The sequence below is a fragment of the Calliphora vicina genome, chromosome 1 (assembly GCF_958450345.1).
Source record: "Calliphora vicina chromosome 1, idCalVici1.1, whole genome shotgun sequence".
Taxonomy (NCBI): domain Eukaryota; kingdom Metazoa; phylum Arthropoda; class Insecta; order Diptera; family Calliphoridae; genus Calliphora; species Calliphora vicina.
In genome coordinates this window covers 11,348,230-11,370,208 of record NC_088780.1, presented here as the reverse complement: position 1 = coordinate 11,370,208, position 21,979 = coordinate 11,348,230, and the positions used below count along the sequence as shown (strand labels likewise).

Here is a 21,979-nt window from a genome sequence, read left to right as displayed (position 1 = left end):
ATGGTTTCTTACAATAATAATAATAGTATTAACAGCACCACAGTATGTTTAAAAATTTCGTGATATAAAATGTCATCAATTATTTTTATACGATTTGATGTAGTTTTAGTTATTGACTTAGGTCAGTTTTACTTTTTAATTTAGTTTATATGCGAATTTTAAGTGGTATCGTAAATTTAATCTTGAAATGAAAGTGATTATTGAAAAAATACTTTATACTTTTTTATAACTATGTATTTACTTATTTATTACTGGTAATTGATAAGAAAAGTGTTCTATTTGATATTCTTAAAGTCACACATGACAAATATTATGCGGTAAAAACGTAACCACTAAATAAAATATATTTGAATTCTTTTATTTATTTCAAAAACTTATTTTACCCAGGAAGATTCCAAAAAGAAAAATTGATGGCGTTAGATCTTACAAAACACTTTTAAGAGTAAAGAACGTAGAACAAATTTGTGCTAAAAAGTGGTTACGCTTTTTTGTGTATATATTTGCCATGTGTGTTTTTTGCCTTAAGTGTATTGTTGAGATTGGAAAATCAAAGCAAACATTATTCCTACATACTTATTAAGTTTACAAGAGTTATACGGAAAATCTCAGTAAAGCTAAAGATTTTGTTTAAGCTGAGTGGTATATAAAGGGTGTTTTTTAAGTCATATAGAACTTACGAAAGGGTTAACTGTCAAACGAACTGTCAGACGGCGCTCATTTTTTGACATTTATGATCTGTATACTCTGGCAAATCATCATGAATTTACCTTTCAGCGAAGAGGCTCTTTTTTGGATTAGAGACCAATCCACAACAAACCCCACAGACTCCAATTCATCCAGAAAAATCCATCGTTTGGTGATGTTTACGCTCTGGTGGCATCATCGGACCTTATTTATTCAAACATTATGACGGATTTCGCTTTACGTTCAATGGAGACCCTTAGTCCCCTTTTACAATGCAGAAATTTAAAGGCAGACAGACGAAGTTTGTTGGAGAGGGGTTGAAGAGGTAGAGTGTGTATTACACAGGTTTAGGTTAGTTCAAAAGAGAATGAGAAAAATGTCTGCCTTTCAATTTCTGCATTGTAAAAGGGGACTTACCGCACTATGATCAATGCTTTTTATACCCTACACCACCATAGTGGGGAGGGTATTATGCGATTGTGCAGATGTTTGTAACGCCCAAAAATATTAGTCTAACACCCACCTTTTGGGTGCCTCGATAGAACAGTCGATAGTGTGCTGAACTATTACTCTGAGGGTTGCGGGTTCGATTCCCGTCAGAGACTCTGGGTGTAACTGCAGACAAGCAAAACGCTTCGCAGCTTGTGTTTGTTTTTTTAAAAAAAAAAAACCTTAAAGTATACCGATCGACTTAGAATCACTTTCTGAGTCGATTAAACGATGTCAGTCCGTCTGGTTGGCTTGCTGGCTGGCTGTCCATGTAAACCTTGTGCGCAGAGTACAGGTCGCAGTTTTGAAGATATTTGATCAAATTTGGTACCTACGTATTATTTTTTCGGCCCAAGGACCAAGCCTATTGAAACTGGCTGAAATCGGTCCATTATTTCACCTAGCCCCCATACAAATGTCCTTCCGAAATTGGGCTTTATCGGTCATAAATGTTTAATTTATAAATGTATCTCCACAAATTGCGCTCCAAATAAGTTTTATATATGCAAAATTCATGTCACCAAATTTTGTTACGATCGGTCCATAATTAGTCATAGCTACCATATAGACCAGCTTCCGAAAATCACTTTAACGTGCATAAATCGCTTAAAAATTCAACATAGTAAACTTTCATATAGACATAAATCACACGACCTAAATTCGTGGTGATCGGTCCACAATTGGTCATAGCCCCCATATCAAGCCCACTTCCGAAAATCACTCAAAAATATAAATTATTGAAATTTTAAAAGAAAAATGTTTTTGCTCTTTTACTTAGTGTAGGGTATTATTTTACTTTCTTACTTGTTTTGTTTGAAATATGGATGACATTGATCCGGGCGAGATGTGGTTTCAACTGAATGGCGCTACTTGCGACCGCAACCACCGTTTTATTTGGCGATAACTTGATTTCAAAAAATGTACCTGTCAATTGGCCTCCAAGGTCATGCGATTTTACCCTTCCGATTATTTCCTGTGGATCTACGTGAAGTGACTTTTTTATGCTGATAAACTAGACTTGAAGGTCAACATGTTCAAAAAAAATTAAATTAAAATTGGACGTACAGAATGCCCGAAATCATTTTCAAATGTTAATGATCTGTTCATGTATTGATCTTTCGAATAAAACAATTTTTTTGGTTTAAAATTTTCTGTATTGTGTTATTTTTTACAATTTCAAGTTTTTTTCCGGCTTAAAAAAATATTTCATTATATTTGCTAGTTCTAGAATACTCACCATTTAAAGTATATTAATATCGTAGAATGAATCAATGTATTATGTGGTTTTTAATCACTTTTCAGAAGAGCAAAAAAAAGTTTATTTTTATTGGGGGATTTACAGTGTAAACAAACAGGCCTGTCACAGAATTCCATTCCGATCGAAAGTGGAATTAATTCCGTAATTTGCTTCTACACAAAAAGTAAAACGAAAATTTCTTTCGAAATGAAACCACTTACAGTTTTCAAAGTGGAATTGATATTTGTTTGTAATTATTTGTTTTTCTTAAAATTTTAATCAAATTCTGTACCAAAAACTTCACTTTTGTTTTAATATAAAAAACGCTATCAAATTAAAATCAGAAATACAGAATTATTAAATATTTTTGGAATTAATAATTTACACGAAATCTGAAGAACATAAAACGAAATCGATCGGAATAAAAACTACGGAATTGAAATCATTCCGAACGAAATGTGTGACATGCCTGAAAAACGTTTTATTTTTTGAAATCGTCATATGCGGGAAGTTTTTCTTTATTTCTTTAATTTGAAAAAAAAAAAATACAACTGATTGCTCCCCAAATTTATGGTGAATGTATTTCATATCGGTTTCAACGTGAGCGTTTGTGCTGTTCAGAAGTGGTCGCCCAGGCCATCCAAAAGAGATTGAAGGCCAAGAATTGGAGGCATTACTCCATGAAGTTTGTTGAAAAACTCAACAAGAGCTTTTAAAATCATTGGGAGTTACTCAAGCAGCAATTTCAAAATGTTTGCGAGCAACCATACAAATTGAAGCCAATCATTACTTGCAATGAAAAATGTATCCATTACGATAATCCGAAGCGTAAGAGATCGTATGTGAAGCCCGACCAACCAGCCGAATTGATACTAAATGCAAATATCCACGGTGCTAAGCAAATACTCTGTATTTGATAGGAGCAAAAGGGCAAAATCTATTATGAGCTGCTGAAATCTGACCAGACAATCACAGTGAACCTGTACCGAACGCAACTGATTCGTTTGAAGCGAACAGACATGCGTTCATGTCTGGCCCATAATCACCCCTATCGGCAATAACATGTGAAATTTTGTTCCCATGAAATATCCATTTCCTTCGAAGGGAAAAATGCTATCGGGAATATCACGATGAACTCTACATTCACAATAGTTGATTTTGTTCGTAACAGCTGTTTATTGTTTAAAAAATTCCATCTACAAATTTCACAACAAGGGGAATTTTTTCACGTGAACAAAGTTGATGAACGAAAAAAGGAAAATATTTCATGTGAAATATTGATTCACGATAGGGGTGAATATGTGGCCAGACATGAAGCCGTTATATTCCATTCTGACAACGCTCAGCCACATAATGCCGAACGCTGTCTCTGGGATATGCTTCACTTTGGAACAGACTATCCGAAATTGGCTTGATTCGTTCTTGGCCTCAAAATATGAGCAGTTATTTTGGCTCGTAATTCATATATTGCCAGAAAGATGGGAAAAGGTCATAGCATACAATGGCAAATACTATGAATAAATTTATATTAGCGGTATTCACTGTTAAGTGCGAATGATCTAGCATCATTGCAAATGCAAAATTTTACCGTAATCCAATAAAAAAATACACACAAAAACATTTACAATTTTGCATTTGCAATGATGCAATACCATTCGCACTTAATACTGAACTCCGCTAATGTAGTTGGTTCGTTGTCAAATTAGCTGACATAGAAAATTTCATAAAAATCTAAATTTGACAAAATTGATTTAAAATGGAAAATTTTGAAAAATCGCTAATTTTTAAAAAAATATTAAAAAAAACAATTTCGCCAACAATTTCAAAAAATTATTAATTTGACGAAAAACAATATTTATTTAAGCATTTTAAAAATGTAACATTATTGTATTTAAATCTTTATTTTCAATTTCGTTTGCTAATTTACACCTACACGTTAAGTTTTCTCTGAACACACTTAAACTCATAACCATTCATTCACTTTTTTTAAGCTACATAAACTCTACTCTAAATTTACATCGTTATTTATTAACAAAATTTCCCTTTTTCCAAAATTTCCAGTTTTTATGTAGACAGTACAACATCTACATTACTTTTACAATCAGAGGGGGGCGATACGTCACAATCTGCTCAAAACGCAAATATACACAATTTTACAAAACACAATCATTACACTAATAACATCAACAACAACCACACTAGAAATCCTGCCACAACATCATCGACTTCGCTACAAATGACGAAACTAGCACCATTTGAAGATCCACCCGAAATTGAACTGAGTGCTCCAAATGATTATATTGAAAAACATGAACGAAATCCCTCATTATTCTTTGACGATGGCATACGATCAATTGATTTTGTTTTGGTTTATAAAGTTAATCTGCAGCAACAAGTGATTGAGGAAGATCATGTCGAAAAGCGTAGAGTATTTGAGGCAAATTTGGAGGCAGAGGGTTTGGAAATTGAGAGGGTGTTCAAGGAGAAGGAACATATATATTTTGTTAAGGTATGTAGAAGGGGGGTGATTAAATGAAAATAAATAATATTTATTTATTGATATGTTTTCTACTATTGTTATTTTAGATACATGCCACCTTGGAGGTATTGAGGCGTTATGCTGAAATTTTAAAACTGCGTATGCCCATGAAGGAGGTTAGTTTTCTTTTTATTTCATTTATTTATTTACTTTATCTTTTTCTAAATTGTATTTTTATTTAAGTTTTTTTATGATGTTTTTGGATTTTATTATTTTTTTTTTATATGGTCTTGTTAAGTTATCATTTTACCCATTTTTTTATTTTATAATTTCATTTTATATATCTTTTTAATTATAGTTAAAGTGCAACATGAATAATTTATCAAATTCTAGTCGTCTACGTAATATAGTAAATAATGTCTCCAGAAAGGTCTGAATCATTGTTTTATAAATTCTAAAAAAGACCAACAATTTTCCTATAACAAATTTTGTTTGAACAAATCACACTTTTAATTATTCCTCTGCTTTTAGAGATTCCCTCCTTGGCTTTAGTTTTTTTAAGTGTGAAATTCTTTGGCTGAAATTTTTTAGCTTTGATTTTTGTTTTTGTCTTTTTAAGTTGATTTGAGTTTTTGGCATGTTTAATTTGTTTTTTTTTTTTAGTTTATCTTTTTTTATTTTTATTAACTTTTTTGTTTTATTGTTAAATTTTTTATATATATATATTTTTTCCACTTCTCCTCTTTAGATACCCGGCATGTCAGTAGTGAACCGCTCTACCCGCAGTGTATTTTCTAGTCTTAAAGGTATTTTCACATTTTTCATGAAACATATTTATGTGGATGAACGTCATTTTCCACGGCGCACACAGCGTTTTACTGCCATCTATAGTCGTGATAAGGAATATTTGTAAGTATTGCTTTCTTTTTAATGTTTTCTATAACATATTCAATTGTATTTTGGCAATGTTTGAAATTGATTGAAGAATTTAAGAATCCACTAATAATATGTTTAAAATACAGTTGAAAATGGTTTAGTACTTTTTGTTTAACAAGTTCGAAGGAATGTTTATATTTAATTGAATTTTTCAACTTAAAGAAGTCCTCAGCATAATAAGTAGGGGTCAGAATGTAGCAAGTAGTCTTCAATAAAATCGACAACGCAAGATTTTTATAAAGAAATGTTATACTAGAAATCGTGGTTCTTTTAAAATGAGAATATGGAAATTTTATAAAGAAATTTTATGCTGGATATCCTGAGTGTTTTAAACCAACAATTTGTGTCATTAATCAAGAAATCAAGGTCCTTTTAAAACGATAACGTGGGTCTTGTCAAAAGAAGTTTTAACCTATAAATCAAGCTTTTTTTAAACAGACAAATGGGTATTTTCAAAACATATTTTTAGCCAGACATCCTGCTTCTTTTAGACAGACAAAGTGGCAGGATTTTGACAGACAACGTGGGTATTTTCAAAAAATATTGTTATCCAGAATCTTTTAAACAGACAATGTGGGTCTTTTCAAAATAATTTTTAAACTAGAATTCATGCAGCTTTTTAACCGACAACGTGGGTATTTTCAAAAGAAATTTTAAGCCAGGAATCCTGCTTCTTTTAAACAGACACGTGGGTCTTTTCGAAACAAATTTTAAGCCAGAAATCAACGTGGGTCTTTTTAACAGACACGTGGGTCTTTTCAAATGAAATTTTAAGCCAGAAATCAACGTTGATCTTTTAAACAGACAACGTGGGTCTTTTCATCAGAAATTTAAAGCCAGAAATCAACGTGAGTCTTTTCATAAGAAATTTAAAGCCAGAAATCAACGTGAGTCTTTTCATAAGAAATTTAAAGCCAGAAATCAACGTGAGTCTTTTAAACAGATAACGTGGGTCACCGACAACGTGGGTCTTTTGTGAAGAAAATTTAAGCCAGAAATCAAGCTTATTTTAAACCGACAATGTGGGCCTTTTGTGAAACAAATTAAAGCCAGAAATTAAGCTTCTTTTAAACCAGAACTCAAGCTTCTTTTAAACCGACAATATGGGCCTTTTGTGAAGAAAATTTAAGCCAGTACTCAAGTTTCTTTTAAACCGACAATGTGGCCTTTTGTGAAGAAAATTGAAGCCAGATCTCAAGCTTCGTTTAAACCGACAACGTGCGTCTTTTGTGAAGAAAATTTAAGCCAGTACTCAAGTTTCTTTTAAACCGACAATGTGGCCTTTTGTGAAGAAAATTTAAGCTAGATCTCAAGCTTCGTTTAAACCGACAACGTGCGTCTTTTGTGAAGAAAATTTAAGCCAGAAATCAAAATTTTTTTAAGCGAGAATTCAAGCTTCTTTCTAACCGATTACGTGGATCTTTTATAATAACATTTTTACTTAAAATCAAGCTTATTTCAAACCGATAACGTGGATCTTTTATAATAATATTTTTACTTAAAATCAAGCTTATTTCAAACCGAAAACGTGGATCTTTTATAATAAAGTTTTTACTCAAAATCAGGCTTTTTTCAAACCGATAACGTGGATCTTTTATAATAACATTTTTACTTAAAATCAAGCTTATTTCAAACCGATAACGTGGATCTTATATACAATTTTTTTACTTAAAATCAAGCTTATTTCAAACCGATAACGTGGATCTTTTATAATAACATTTTTACTTAAAATCAAGCTTATTTCAAACCGATAACGTGGATCTTTTATAATAACATTTTTACTTAAAATCAAGCTTATATCAAACCGATAACGTGGATCTTTTATAATAACATTTTTACTTAAAATCAAGCTTATTTCAAACCGATAACGTGGATCTTATATACAATTTTTTTACTTAAAATCAAGCTTATTTCAAACCGATAACGTGGATCTTTTATAATAACATTTTTACTTAAAATCAAGCTTATTTCAAACCGATAACGTGGATCTTTTATAATAACATTTTTACTTAAAATCAAGCTTATATCAAACCGATAACGTGGATCTTTTATAATAACATTTTTACTTAAAATCAAGCTTATTTCAAACCGATAACGTGGATCTTTTATAATAACATTTTTACTTAAAATCAAGCTTCTTTCTAACCGATTACGTGGATCTTTTATAATAACATTTTTACTTAAAATCAAGCTTATTTCAAACCGATAACGTGGATCTTTTATAATAAATTTTTTACTTAAAATCAAGCTTATTTCAAACCGATAACGTGGATCTTTTATAATCAAATTTTTACTTAAAATCAAGCTTATTTCAAACCGATAACGTGGATCTTTTATAATAACATTTTTACTTAAAATCAAGCTTATTTCAAACAGATAACGTGGATCTTTTATAATAACGTTTTTACTTAAAATCAAGCTTATTTCAAACCTATAACGTGGATCTTTTATAATAAAATTTTTACTTAAAATCAAGCTTCTTTCAAACCGATAACGTGGATCTTTTATAATAAAATTTTTACTTAAAATCAAGCTTATTTCAAACCTATAACGTGGATCTTTTATAATAAAATTTTTACTCAAAATCAGGCTTCTTTCAAACCGATAACTTTCCTACTTAAAGGTTAGGTTATGTTGAAAGGAGGTTACAGTTTCGCAAAGTGCGCCGATATAATTTCGGCAAAAGCAGGGCATGGCCAGATAAAATATCCCCAGATGCCCTACCTATAAGCATCCAACATACAGTGAGTGTCACTCAAAATCGTACAACATATTTTTTTTAAAATATTATGAAATTATACAGGCAATAATAGGTGATTATATAAAAAATTAAAAGTCATTTTATTAATTGGAACAAAAAGTATGTATTTCAACAAAAAAGTTAACAAAACCTCAATTCGTTAAAAAAATATTGATGAAAATTAAAGAACATCACAAAATTCATATTTCACTTAAATTCGACAATTATATTAAATTATAACTAAAACTTTAAAAATTAAAAAAAATATTAATATTAAATAATCCTAATACTTTGTAGGGTATCATTTGCTATTTTTTAGTGCCTTTAGGATTTTAAATGAAGCGTTGATATTCTGGGCAGTGACAGTCTTACCCAATTTTTTTATTTGTGGATAAGGGCAATTAAAATTATACCCAATTTTCTGATAGGTAATAGCACACACAATATAAAAATAGCATTTTAAAATATTTCCAAAACGTCAACTTTCTAAAACTAATGAATAAAATTTGACTACGATGGTGTACGATTTTAAGTGACATTCACTGTATATATAACTATAGGGTCGCAAATAAACAATAATAATTATAAAATGAAACTTCCTTCGTATTTGAAAAATAAAAAAAAAAACCGAAAACTTTATCCATATTTTGTCATTAATCCTTTATAACTACTTTTCAGATTTGATATACGCCATGATAACTTTTTTACACCTGCTGTTCGTTCTCGCATTGTGCAATTCATATTGGATAGACAACGTTTTACACCGAAAGATAAAGATGAAATGGCATTTGGCATAGAACGTTTAATAGCCTACAATGTATATTGTGCGGCCTATCCTTTACATGATGTAAGTTACATTTACATACAAATTTATAATCCCTCCCTCTAAGCAAATGTTCTGTAATCCTGTCTTAGGGTGAGATCTATGAAAAGCATACCATGCGCCATTCTTTAAGTACCAATTGGGCTTCCATTAGCAAATGGTATCGTTATCAGCCGCTGGATTATGTCAAAGAATATTTTGGGGTAAAAATTGGTTTATATTTTGCCTGGCTGGGGTTTTACACATACATGTTGATGTTGGCCGCCGTAGTGGGTGTAATATGTTTTATATACTCCTTGATTACTTTAAAGGATTATGTACCTGTGTAAGTTATTAAGGATTTCTTTGCTAACATTTTTTTTTAATTAATTGTTATTATTTTTTTTTTAATTTCCAGCCAAGAAGTTTGTTCCGAAACTTCTAAAACCAATATTACCATGTGTCCTTTGTGTAATTGGTGTAACTTTTGGGACCTGAGAGAGACCTGTTTTTATGCAAAAATTTCCTATTTAATTGACAATCCTAGTACGCTGTTTTTCACTGTCTTCATGTCCTTTTGGGCCACACTCTTCCTGGAGCTTTGGAAACGTTATTCGGCCGAAATAACTCACCGTTGGGATTTGACGGGTTTCGATGTACACGAAGAACATCCTAGGCCTCAATATTTGGCACGTTTACAACATTTACCCAACACTCGCACGGACTATGTGACAAATATTAAAGAACCCACAGTGCCATTTTGGCGTATGAAATTCCCTGCGGCTGTGTTTAGTTTCTCGGTAGTTTTACTGCTAATAGCCTTGGCTTTTGTGGCTCTGGTGGGTGTTGTCATATATCGCATGTCTATGTTGGCTACTTTGAAAGTTGGCTCAACGCCCATGACTACCTCAAAAGCTATAATGTTGGCCACTGCCTCGGCGGCCTTTGTTAATTTATGTTTCCTTTATGTACTTAATTATGTAAGTGTATAAGTTTTCTTATTTAATTATACAAAATTATAGAGTAATTTTGTTTTTCTCTTTATATTAGTTATACAATCATTTAGCCGAATATCTTACCGAAAAGGAAATGTGGCGTACTCAAACTCAATTTGACGATTCATTGACATTGAAGATCTATCTGTTGCAATTTGTTAACTATTATGCTTCCATATTTTATATAGCCTTTTTTAAGGGAAAATTTGTAGGACATCCAGCGGATTATCATTTAATATTCGATTATAGGCAAGAGGAGGTAAGTTTTAGTTTTATAAATTTATCATTTCGTTTGTATTTTTTTTTTCATCGTCACCTAAAATGCAAAAGGGCCTATTTTGCATAGTCTAGTCTCTAGTCTAGTCTCTAGTCTAGTCTCTAGTCTAGTCTCTAGTCTAGTCTCTAGTCTAGTCTCTAGTCTAGTCTCTAGTCTAGTCTCTAGTCTAGTCTCTAGTCTAGTCTCTAGTCTAGTCTCTAGTCTAGTCTCTAGTCTAGTCTCTAGTCTAGTTTCTAGTCTAGTTTCTAGTCTAGTTTCTAGTCTAGTCTGTAGTCTAGTCTCTAGTCTAGTCTCTAGTCTAGTATCTAGTCTAGTCTCTAGTCTAGTCTCTAATCTAGTCTCTAATCTAGTCTCTAGTCTAGTCTCTAGTCTAGTCTCTAGTCTAGTCTCTAGTCTAGTCTCTAATCTAGTCTCTAATCTAGTCTCTAATCTAGTCTCTAGTCTAGTCTCTAGTCTAGTCTCTAGTCTAGTCTCTAGTCTAGTCTCTAGTCTAGTCTAGTCTAGTCTCTAGTCTAGTCTAGTCTCTAGTCTAGTCTCTAGTCTAGTCTCTAATCTAGTCTCTAATCTAGTCTCTAATCTAGTCTCTAATCTAGTCTCTAATCTAGTCTCTAGTCTATTCTCTAGTCTAGTCTCTAGTCTAGTCTCTAATCTAGTCTCTAATCTAGTCTCTAGTCTAGTCTCTAGTCTAGTCTCTAGTCTAGTCTCTAATATAGTCTCTAGTCTAGTATCTAGTCTAGTCTCTAGTCTAGTCTCTAGTCTAGTCTCTAGTCTAGTCTCTAATCTAGTCTCTAGTCTAGTATCTAGTCTAGTCTCTAGTCTAGTCTCTAGTCTAGTCTCTAGTCTAGTCTCTAATCTAGTCTCTAGTCTAGTATCTAGTCTAGTCTCTAGTCTAGTCTCTAGTCTAGTCTCTAGTCTAGTCTCTAATCTAGTCTCTAGTCTAGTATCTAGTCTAGTCTCTAGTCTAGTATCTAGTCTAGTCTCTAGTCCAGTCTCTAGCCTAGTCTCTAGTCTATTTTTTTGCTCAAACAAAAATTCGGGTTGAAAAAAATTTTGACCGATTTTTACCCATTGTCGGTCCGAATTTTTATGACGTTGTAAAGGTCTTTGAAATGTAATTCAGATGTACATAGATCAAAACTCGAAGTAGTGGTTTATTGCCGATTTTCCCGAATTCAAATAGAAACCTATGCTGGACTATAGGGGATATACTGATCTCACAATCAAGTGTGTAAGTTATTTGGGGGCTTTGGAAAGTTGATTTAAACATACAGACGGAAAGACTGACATGGCTATATACTTTATAAAGTCGCAAATGAAAAATCAAGAAATTACAAACCGAATGATAAATGATAAATCCGAACAAAAAATATATTTTTAATTGCAAAATAACATTTTCATCAACTATTTTCTTTTAGTGTTCCTCTGGAGGCTGTTTAACCGAACTGTGCATCCAGCTAGCCATTATAATGATTGGCAAACAGGCCTTCAATTCCATCTTAGAAGTTGTAATGCCGAAAATATGGCGAAAAATCATGGCCATAAAAGTGGGTCTCACTAAATGTTTTTCCCCCAAAGAACATGATCATCATAAAGATACCGAAAGATGGTGGAGGGATTTAAAATTACTAGACTGGGGGCCAAGATCACTATTTCCCGAATATTTAGAAATGGGTATTATACAAAGTTTATAACTTCCTTTGAAACATTTAAATAAATTTTAAAACTATTTTGCTTTGTAACAGTTTTACAATATGGTTTTGTAACCATTTTTGTGGCCGCCTTTCCTCTAGCACCCTTTTTTGCTTTGCTAAACAATATTCTGGAAATGCGTTTGGATGCCAATAAACTCTTAACCCACCACAGAAGGCCGGTGTCGCAGCGAGTTAGAGATATAGGCGTCTGGTATCGCATATTGGATTGTATAGGCAAACTAAGTGTCATAACAAATGTAAGTTTTTTTTCTTTATACTGAATGATAGTGAAGAGTTTTAATTATATTTTTATTTAATTTTATTGGTTTTAGGGTTTTATTATAGCCTTTACCTCGGATATGATACCTAGATGGGTTTATCGTGGCCTACAATCCGAAGATGGTTCATTAAATGGTTATCTAAACTTTACTTTATCAGAATTTCGTACATTTGATTCACCTAATATGACTAGTTTAGCTATTAAATACAATGTCTCCACTTGCAAGTAAGTTATTTAAAGCTAAAATAACTTAATTAAAACAAAACATTTATATTTCTTAAGGGGCTTTTTATAAATTTTATTAATATTTCTTATATAATTTTTTTTATTTTTGCAGATATGCAGATTTTCGTGAACCACCTACCTCAGTGCATAAATATTATTTAAGTAGTACATTTTATATAATCTTGGCTTGTCGTTTAGGTTTTGTTGTGGTATTTGAGGTAAGTTTTTCTAACAAAAATTTTCTGTTTTCTATAAAAAAAATACAAATTTCTTTGAATGCATTTTAAACCAATCATTTGTTTTTGTTGTTGTCTTAAACCTTAACATGCTGAAACATTCCCGAGGCCTCCACAATACTATCCTGTAAGACTTGATTTTCTTGTCGTTGTAATTTCAAAAATTTACACAACCAGTAAATGGCAAAAGTAAACATTACATTGAACACTGAAATGTTGAAAAATAAAATAAATTTATAGTTTTTTTTTATTAAAGAAAATTTATAAAACTTACTAATAAATATGCCAAACATTATGCTGCGTACTATACGTTTGTCGGTGGCCGCATCGATTTCATTATATTTCATTTCCATAAATATATAAGTGGTCAATTCTACCAATACCGATATGATAGTGTTTATTAGCCAGGGTGCTATGCAAATGGTACGCTTCTGCGAAAAGAGAGAATAAAGTTTAATCAATTGAAATTTTCAGACTTTTTTTGTTTAAATTTTTTGATTTTGCAAACGTTTTTGGTGAATTTTTATTTCAAATTCTCGAAAGAATATCTGTTAGAAAATTCAAACAATAATTATAATATTTCCACTAAATAATACGGTCTCGGATAGACATAATTCAATGGACCCAAATTCAAAAACGACTATTTAAATTAATAATGGTTTATTAAGAACTTTTTCCATACAAAATTTCCGTTGCTTTATGAACCTTGATCATTTTAATAATCGTTTTTAATATGGGCTATATTCTCTTTATATGGACCAACTAAAACGGAATTAAAAGCAGTATAATATTTTCACAATAGCTAAAAGTTTACAAATTACTAATTATTGTTTTGTGAAATATTATTACATTTTGTGAAATATTAGCAAAACCAAAGCAGCAGATTGTCTGTTTCATGATGGCGTTTGCTAATATTTACAAGTATGAGACTGTTAGCGGATGAAATCCGTTGTTCTTAAATGGTAAATAAATTAATATGAAATTTTTAAATGGATATTTAATTAATGCATTTTCAATTTTTTATTTAAATTCTTTCGCTTAGAAGGGGTCTAAGCAATTTAGTTGCGCAAGTCTCTTGTGTTTGTAGATGCCAGAGGTATTGTCGGGTTAAGGAGAAGAAAATTTTACATTCTGTTTTGTTGTTGGACAAGAGACTTGCGCAACTAAATTGCCTAGTGTGAAAGGGGGTCTTACAAAAAGAAAACAAATATTGGAAATATTTTTCCTTAAAGCGATCTTATTTACTTACCTTTCTAATACCATCGATCAGTAGAGAAGCTAGTATAAAATTAATCAAAGATTTAATCCACAAAATGATAGACATAACAACATAAAACGCATCTGGAAAATTATGCAGCAACACATAATCAACTGTAAGAAAGAAATTAAACAAAAAAAAAAATTGTATTAAAAAATTGTACCAAATCACGATTCTATGAAACTGAGGATTCTGGAAGTGAATTCGACTTCGTCCAAATTTATCTCTGTTTTCAATTAAAAAAAATTGTATAATACAATTAGAAAATCTATTTTTTTTTAATATAAGCTTAAATTATGAATTTAAGATTCGTAGAAAAAAATTTCTGGATTTAAAAAATCTATATTTTAAAAATTTAGTTTGTAGTTCGAAATACATTATCATTCTATCAAACCGAATTATGGAATAGACCCATTGATATAAAATTTTTAATGTTTTCAGTTTATTTAAACGCTTGGAATCAGCATTTCATTAGAAGTTTTCAAAATTTACATAGCTTTATGTATTTACAATAGTTTACCACCCATTATCCATTTAAAATAAAAATAAAATTGACATCTCAGTAATTTTGAACAGATATTATTAACATTTGAATACAAATTTTTAGAAACTATAGAAATTTAAAAATACTAACCGCACAAATATCTTAACCAGCAATTTATTTGATTTTAATTGTTTAGGATCGTTTAAATTTCATAGCAAAAACAATTTTTACTTAAATTCACATCGTTTACATTGAATTATAACTTGCCAACAATCACAAAAAGATATATTTTTGGGATAGGGGCTAAATTTTTTTCAAAACCATTTGAAAAATTTGTAAATGTAGTCTTGGGCAATTTTTGAAATTTGCTTATAATACTTATGTTTTAATTTCGAATAAAAAATTTCAAAAAGGTTTAAAAAACCCCTAAAATTTGGTATATTTATAGTATTAAAAATTAAATTTCAAATTAAAAATAAATAATTTTATTTTCGAATTTTTTTTATCAAAAAAAAAAAAATATCGAAATTTAAAAAAAAAAATTAAATATATTTTTTTTTTGATAAAATTTTGATGATATTCGAATAGAAATAACATTATTTCTGAGCATACATTTTAAAAAAGTTTGAAAATCAATTCATTTTTTCTTTTAAGAATTTAATAGCAAGTAAAATAATTTAAAATTGAAAAACATCTTATTATTTGAATGAAAAATATTGAAAATGCGAATTTTTATTTTCGAAATTGAAAATAATTTTGCTTTTCAATATTCACCCTTTTCCCATTTTTCGTTTATCACGTGAAAAAATACTCCAACATGGGACATTTTTAGATGGAATTTTGTAAACAATAAACATCTGTTAAGAACAAAATCAACTATTGTGAATGAATAGCAATTTTCCCTTCGAGGGAAATGGATATTTCATGGGAACATAAATTTCACATGTTTTGCCAATAGGGGTGATTTTGTTAAAAATACAATTTTGAAATATAATTCGAATATTCTAATAAAAATTTAGCAATACATTTATAACTGGGATAAAAAAATCGAAATTTGTAATTAAAAATATTAATTTGAAAATTTAAAAATATTGAACAAAAATTCAATTCAAAACCGATTTTGAAATATAAATATTAAAGTAGAATAAATATCTCTGACATAACAGTACTCGTATTTTAAATATCAAATAGAAATTTTCGAAATTTTTATAAATAAAAAAATGTAAAATAGAAAATTACACTCTGATTGTTTTACACTTTTACACAACAAAAACATGAAAAAAATTCCACCAAAAAAAATTAAACTTTTTTTTGATTTTTTTTTCTTGTTTTTGTTTTTTAAAAGTGTAAAAAATCAGAGTGTAATTTTCCATTTTTTTGAAATGAATACCCACAATGTTTTAATTTCCAATAGAAATTTGAAGAGAAAATTTGAATTAAAAAAATTTTATTTAAAACAAAATTTAAAATATAAATATTCGAATGAATATTTTTAAATACAATTAAATTTTCAAATACGAACTTTTGAAATTTTTTAAATTTAAACATTTTAATTTTGAATCTAAATTTTTCAAAATAAATTTAAAACATAACTTTATTAAAGAAGTTGAATAGAAAATTTCGAATAAAAATTTAAATTTCGTTAAAACATTGGAATGGAATACAAAATACGGAATTTTTTGTTTTCAATAAAATAATTAAAAAATTAATTATTATTATATTGTAGCAATTTTGATTAGTATCGAAATTTTTAACAAAAAAAACTGAAGTTTAAAATTAAGGGTCTGGCTCACTATATGCGAACGAACATTTTCTTTCTTATTTTACTGAAAACAATAAAAAAAATTCAAAATTATTTTCAATATAAAATAAGAAATAAAATGTTCGTTCACATTTAGTGAGCCAGGCCCTATTTTTTGATACGAACACTTATTTTAAAAACATTGATAAAATGCACTAGAAATATAAACTGTATAAATTATGAATCGAAATACAAATCCATTTAAAATTGGCTTAATTTTAAATCTATTTTTAAATAATTTTTGAACATCTTAAATTCCATATAATAAATATCAACTTAATTGAATTTCTAATAAAAAATATTTATTAATAATTAGAAATTGAAAATGTTCTCAACAACTTTTAGTCGAATTTTGAATATTTTTAAATTTACCCATTAATTAAGCGACATTTTAAAATTTTTTTTATTTAACTTTAAAAATGTCTATTTAACTTCGAAATTCTCAAATACTTATTGCAAACATTTGATGTTGCAAGTTTATTTATATGTAAGTAACATTTCAATCTCGAATGAAATGTAAAATTATATTTTAAAATCTCCACGATTTTTCAGGATTTTTTTATATTGAAATTTTATAATTTATTTAGAACATTCGAAATTTTACAATTTCTTAGTAAATTTTTGAATTTAGTTTAATGCTATTTATGTTATGAATTTAAAACACTTACCAACCGATGACAACATATTGCTTAAAGGATCAATAATTTTCACATTCTCATACGAAGCAACGGCCCAATTTGTTAAATTAAAATAATCTCTATACAAATAGTAACTGCATAAAATCAAAGCAGTTAAAGAAACTAAAATATCTAGAGCAGCTATGCTAAAACCGAGTGTACGAAGATTAAAACAGCAAGAAAAACGTTTCATATTGTCTGAGTTTTTTCTAAAGATCCAAGTAGATATTTCAATATATGTTTTGATTTTTCTAATTTATTATTTTTATATTTTTTTTAAACCAATATTATTTTTTAAAATCGTTTAACTGTTGTTTGGTTTTCTTTATTTTAGGATGTTATCAGTTTCACGTTATTTGAGCTACTAAGAATTGTTATCCATCAATACTTTTCAAAAACTTCTATTCTAATATCTGTCCATCACTTTAGCAGCTATTTGTCTGTTTGTATCTACATACATACATACATATGTATATCTATCAAATGGCCCATTGACATTTTCCCTTTTTCTTTCATTCTTTCACACATTGTTTAGTGTGCGAATATACAGAAATACATAAAAGTACGAATATAATTGTTCTGCCACATAATGCAACTGCATAATATTTAGTGATGTGCGAGTAAGTCGAAAGACCTTTTTCTGCTATTTAGTAGTGCATTGATCTATGACACAAAAAAAAACAACATTAAATGAATATTGAAAGTGTTTTAATCTTGTTCGTTTATATGTATGTTCTATAGTTTTTCTTTCTATATTTGTTTTTCCCAACCACATGTGTTGTTTGCTGGCGCAAACTTTTTCTTTTAAAATTTAATTGACCGCATTTTGAGAGGTTTCATTATAACCCTAATCCCTGGAGAGATTGAGGTCTATTAATAGTGTATGTGTAAGGGTGTTTGAAAGTATGACAAGTGTTTATACTTTGTTGTAATTACAATTTAAAAGTTTAGCAAAAAATGTTGCTGGGATGAAAAGTGAAACCCAATGGACAATTCGGATTCTATCTAGTCAGTTCTAGAACTGAACTAGAACTGAACTAGAACTGAACTAGAACTGAACTAGAACTGAACTAGAACTAGAACTGAACTAGAACTGAACTAGAACTGAACTAGAACTGAACTAGAACTGAACTAGAACTGAACTAGAACTGAACTAGAACTGAACTAGAACTGAACTAGAACTGAACTAGAACTGAACTAGAACTGAACTAGAACTGAACTAGAACTGAACTAGAACTGAACTAGAACTGAACTAGAACTGAACTAGAACTGAACTAGAACTGAACTAGAACTGAACTAGAACTGAACTAGAACTGAACTAGAACTGAACTAGAACTGAACTAGAACTGAACTAGAACTGAACTAGAACTGAACTAGAACTGAACTAGAACTGAACTAGAACTGAACTAGAACTGAACTAGAACTGAACTAGAACTGAACTAGAACTGAACTAGAACTGAACTAGAACTGAACTAGAACTGAACTAGAACTGAACTAGAACTGAACTAGAACTGAACTAGAACTGAACTAGAACTGAACTAGAACTGAACTAGAACTGAACTAGAACTGAACTAGAACTGAACTAGAACTGAACTAGAACTGAACTAGAACTGAACTAGAACTGAACTAGAACTGAACTAGAACTGAACTAGAACTGAACTAGAACTGAACTAGAACTGAACTAGAACTGAACTAGAACTGAACTAGAACTGAACTAGAACTGAACTAGAACTGAACTAGAACTGAACTAGAACTGAACTAGAACTGAACTAGAACTAGAACTGAACTAGAACTAGAACTAGAACTGAACTAGAACTGAACTAGAACTGAACTAGAACTGAATTAGAACTGAACTAGAACTGAACTAGAACTGAACTAGAACTGAACTAGAACTGAACTAGAACTGAACTAGAACTGAACTAGAACTGAACTAGAACTGAACTAGAACTGAACTAGAACTGAACTAGAACTGAACTAGAACTGAACTAGAACTGAACTAGAACTGAACTAGAACTGAACTAGAACTGAACTAGAACTGAACTAGAACTGAACTAGAACTGAACTAGAACTGAACTAGAACTGAACTAGAACTGAACTAGAACTGAACTAGAACTAGAACTGAACTAGAACTAGAACTGAACTAGAACTGAACTAGAACTGAACTAGAACTGAACTAGAACTGAACTAGAACTGAACTAGAACTGAACTAGAACTGAACTAGAACTGAACTAGAACTGAACTAGAACTGAACTAGAACTGAACTAGAACTGAACTAGAACTGAACTAGAACTGAACTAGAACTGAACTAGAACTGAACTAGAACTGAACTAGAACTGAACTAGAACTGAACTAGAACTGAACTAGAACTGAACTAGAACTGAACTAGAACTGAACTAGAACTGAACTAGAACTGAACTAGAACTGAACTAGAACTGAACTAGAACTGAACTAGAACTGAACTAGAACTGAACTAGAACTGAACTAGAACTGAACTAGAACTGAACTAGAACTGAACTAGAACTGAACTAGAACTGAACTAGAACTGAACTAGAACTGAACTAGAACTGAACTAGAACTGAACTAGAACTGAACTAGAACTGAACTAGAACTGAACTAGAACTGAACTAGAACTGAACTAGAACTGAACTAGAACTGAACTAGAACTGAACTAGAACTGAACTAGAACTGAACTAGAACTGAACTAGAACTGAACTAGAACTGAACTAGAACTGAACTAGAACTGAACTAGAACTGAACTAGAACTGAACTAGAACTGAACTAGAACTGAACTAGAACTGAACTAGAACTGAACTAGAACTGAACTAGAACTGAACTAGAACTGAACTAGAACTGAACTAGAACTGAACTAGAACTGAACTAGAACTGAACTAGAACTAGAACTGAACTAGAACTGAACTAGAACTGAACTAGAACTGAACTAGAACTGAACTAGAACTGAACTAGAACTGAACTAGAACTGAACTAGAACTGAACTAGAACTGAACTGAACTAGAACTGAACTAGAACTGAACTAGAACTGAACTAGAACTGAACTAGAACTGAACTAGAACTGAACTAGAACTGAACTAGAACTGAACTAGAACTGAACTAGAACTGAACTAGAACTGAACTAGAACTGAACAAGACTTCAAATAGAAATTATAAAATTTCATATTAATGAGTTGACATCAGCTTATTTTCTTTAGAAATCTCAAAATGTTGTTGGGTGGGTTGATTTTTAATTTTCCATTATTGTTCTTGTTCAAATTGACATTCTTGTAACGCCTTGTAAGGCTTCATTCTTCACTATTTTTTCTATTAATTTAACAATTTGTTTTAATTTAATAAAACCAGGTTAATACTCTCATTTGTCAGCCAAACATCAATAACATTGAATTGTGTCCTACATTCCCAAACACTTGCAGCATTATTTTCACATGTATATTCTATTTTGAATTCATTTCTTTGCAGAATTTTGTAGCGTTGGTCATGATACTGGTGAGATGGTGCATACCCGATATGAGCGTGGAACTAAGAGATCAAATACGGCGAGAAGTCTATATAACAAATGAAATTATTATCGAACAAGAGGCCAGGAGAGCAAGATTTGGTAAGTAAAATTTTCCTCATGTAATGCCTTGACATTTGGTAGTAATTTTTTTTTGATTTGTATTCTGTAGAACGCGCTAAACGTAGTTCTTCGATGCGTTTACAAGATTCCGAGTCCAATACACCCGATGCAAATGACAGATTTATAAGAATAGAACAATTATTGTGTAATGAATTGTCCCAGTCTCAAATGGACTTGATAATACATGGTGATAATGCCGATACCGGCATTCAAGGCGAAACGTGCTAAAGCTTTATTTGTTATATACCCATCCTTTAATTTAAGCTCTAAAGACTTGTTTTAGTTACTCTTAAGCATAAGAACATTGAACATCATTAGAAAATCATCGAATATTTATTTTTGGAAACAAATTTTGTTTTTTTTTTAAATTTTTTGTTATTGCATTTTTATAAAGCTTTTTTCTGGAAGAAAAGTAATTATTGTAAAGAGAAATTGTTAAGAATCTTTATCAGGGGCAATATACTTTAATATACATATAATTGTATGTATTTTAAGCTCTCTAAATCTCAAGTTATTAAATTATTTTTGCTAGCTTTGCTTGTTTTAAGTTTAACTGGCTGCAAGCCCAGTGTTAATATGCTTGTCTAGAAAATTTGTTTATTTTCTAGATGCTATTATTTATTCGGCCAGTTAATGTGATATTAATCATTTGTTTTTATTTTCTCATTTCATGTTTTATAATTATTATTATTTTTGTTTTTTTTTATTTAAATAATTGCAATAGCTTAGTTATTGAAATATACAAGTTTTGTAAATGAATGGTGCCAATTTTCCTAAACAAACATGTAGAGCACAAATGTATCTTTACTGTTTTAATTTCTAATGTTAAACTCATATTGCCTTAATTTATTTTTTATAGGAAAAAGTCTAAAATATAAAAAACTATTACTATAAATCAAGGAAATCTCTCCAAGGACTTTACTTTAACAAACAAATGTATATTTTTCTATTCTATATATAGAATTATTTTCTATTAGAAACTAAACAAATATAAAAGAAATTCAAGAAAACGAACTTTAACTAATACAATATTCAAATTCGTATACTCTATACGAAT

The 21,979-nt window shown here is 30.1% G+C and overlaps 2 protein-coding genes across 4 annotated transcripts in view; one reads left to right on the top strand and one right to left on the bottom strand.

The window, feature by feature from the left end:
* subdued overlaps nucleotides 1–21,244 on the top strand; it is a 34,417-nt gene extending 13,173 nt beyond the window's left edge. For 2 of the 3 annotated variants that reach the window (XM_065498984.1, XM_065498985.1), the window contains 13 exons: nucleotides 4,472–4,919; nucleotides 4,997–5,065; nucleotides 5,638–5,798; nucleotides 9,244–9,412; nucleotides 9,481–9,713; nucleotides 9,786–10,347; nucleotides 10,418–10,621; nucleotides 12,055–12,310; nucleotides 12,382–12,587; nucleotides 12,663–12,835; nucleotides 12,948–13,053; nucleotides 20,763–20,901; nucleotides 20,972–21,244. In XM_065498984.1, coding sequence (XP_065355056.1) covers nucleotides 4,472–4,919; nucleotides 4,997–5,065; nucleotides 5,638–5,798; nucleotides 9,244–9,412; nucleotides 9,481–9,713; nucleotides 9,786–10,347; nucleotides 10,418–10,621; nucleotides 12,055–12,310; nucleotides 12,382–12,587; nucleotides 12,663–12,835; nucleotides 12,948–13,053; nucleotides 20,763–20,901; nucleotides 20,972–21,150 — 2,905 coding nt within the window. In that variant the 3' untranslated portion in view covers nucleotides 21,151–21,244. Of the gene's footprint in view, nucleotides 1–4,471; nucleotides 4,920–4,996; nucleotides 5,066–5,247; nucleotides 5,320–5,637; nucleotides 5,799–9,243; nucleotides 9,413–9,480; nucleotides 9,714–9,785; nucleotides 10,348–10,417; nucleotides 10,622–12,054; nucleotides 12,311–12,381; nucleotides 12,588–12,662; nucleotides 12,836–12,947; nucleotides 13,054–20,762; nucleotides 20,902–20,971 lie in introns of all 3 variants that reach the window. The other variant, XM_065498986.1, reaches the window with a different exon arrangement.
* Nucleotides 13,100–17,484, bottom strand: LOC135949428 (uncharacterized). The gene is made up of 4 exons (XM_065498987.1): nucleotides 17,283–17,484; nucleotides 14,321–14,442; nucleotides 13,346–13,502; nucleotides 13,100–13,279 (listed from the first exon to the last, which is right to left on the bottom strand). The coding sequence occupies exons 1-4, from the start codon at nucleotides 17,482–17,484 to the stop codon at nucleotides 13,149–13,151; spliced, it is 612 nt and encodes a 203-aa protein (XP_065355059.1). The 3' UTR covers nucleotides 13,100–13,148.
* Nucleotides 21,245–21,979: the final 735 nt, after the last annotated feature.

Excerpts from the sequence above, each read along its gene's own strand:
- LOC135949428 (XM_065498987.1), bottom strand. The coding sequence starts at position 17,484 with ATGAAACGTTTTTCTTGCTGTTTTAATCTTCGTACACTCGGTTTTAGC. Across the intron at positions 14,443-17,282 it reads CAATATGTTGTCATCGGTTG|TTGATTATGTGTTGCTGCAT; the intron begins GTAAGTGTTTTA and ends TCTTTCTTACAG. Across the intron at positions 13,280-13,345 it reads AATGTTTGGCATATTTATTA|TGTTCAATGTAATGTTTACT; the intron begins GTAAGTTTTATA and ends TCAACATTTCAG.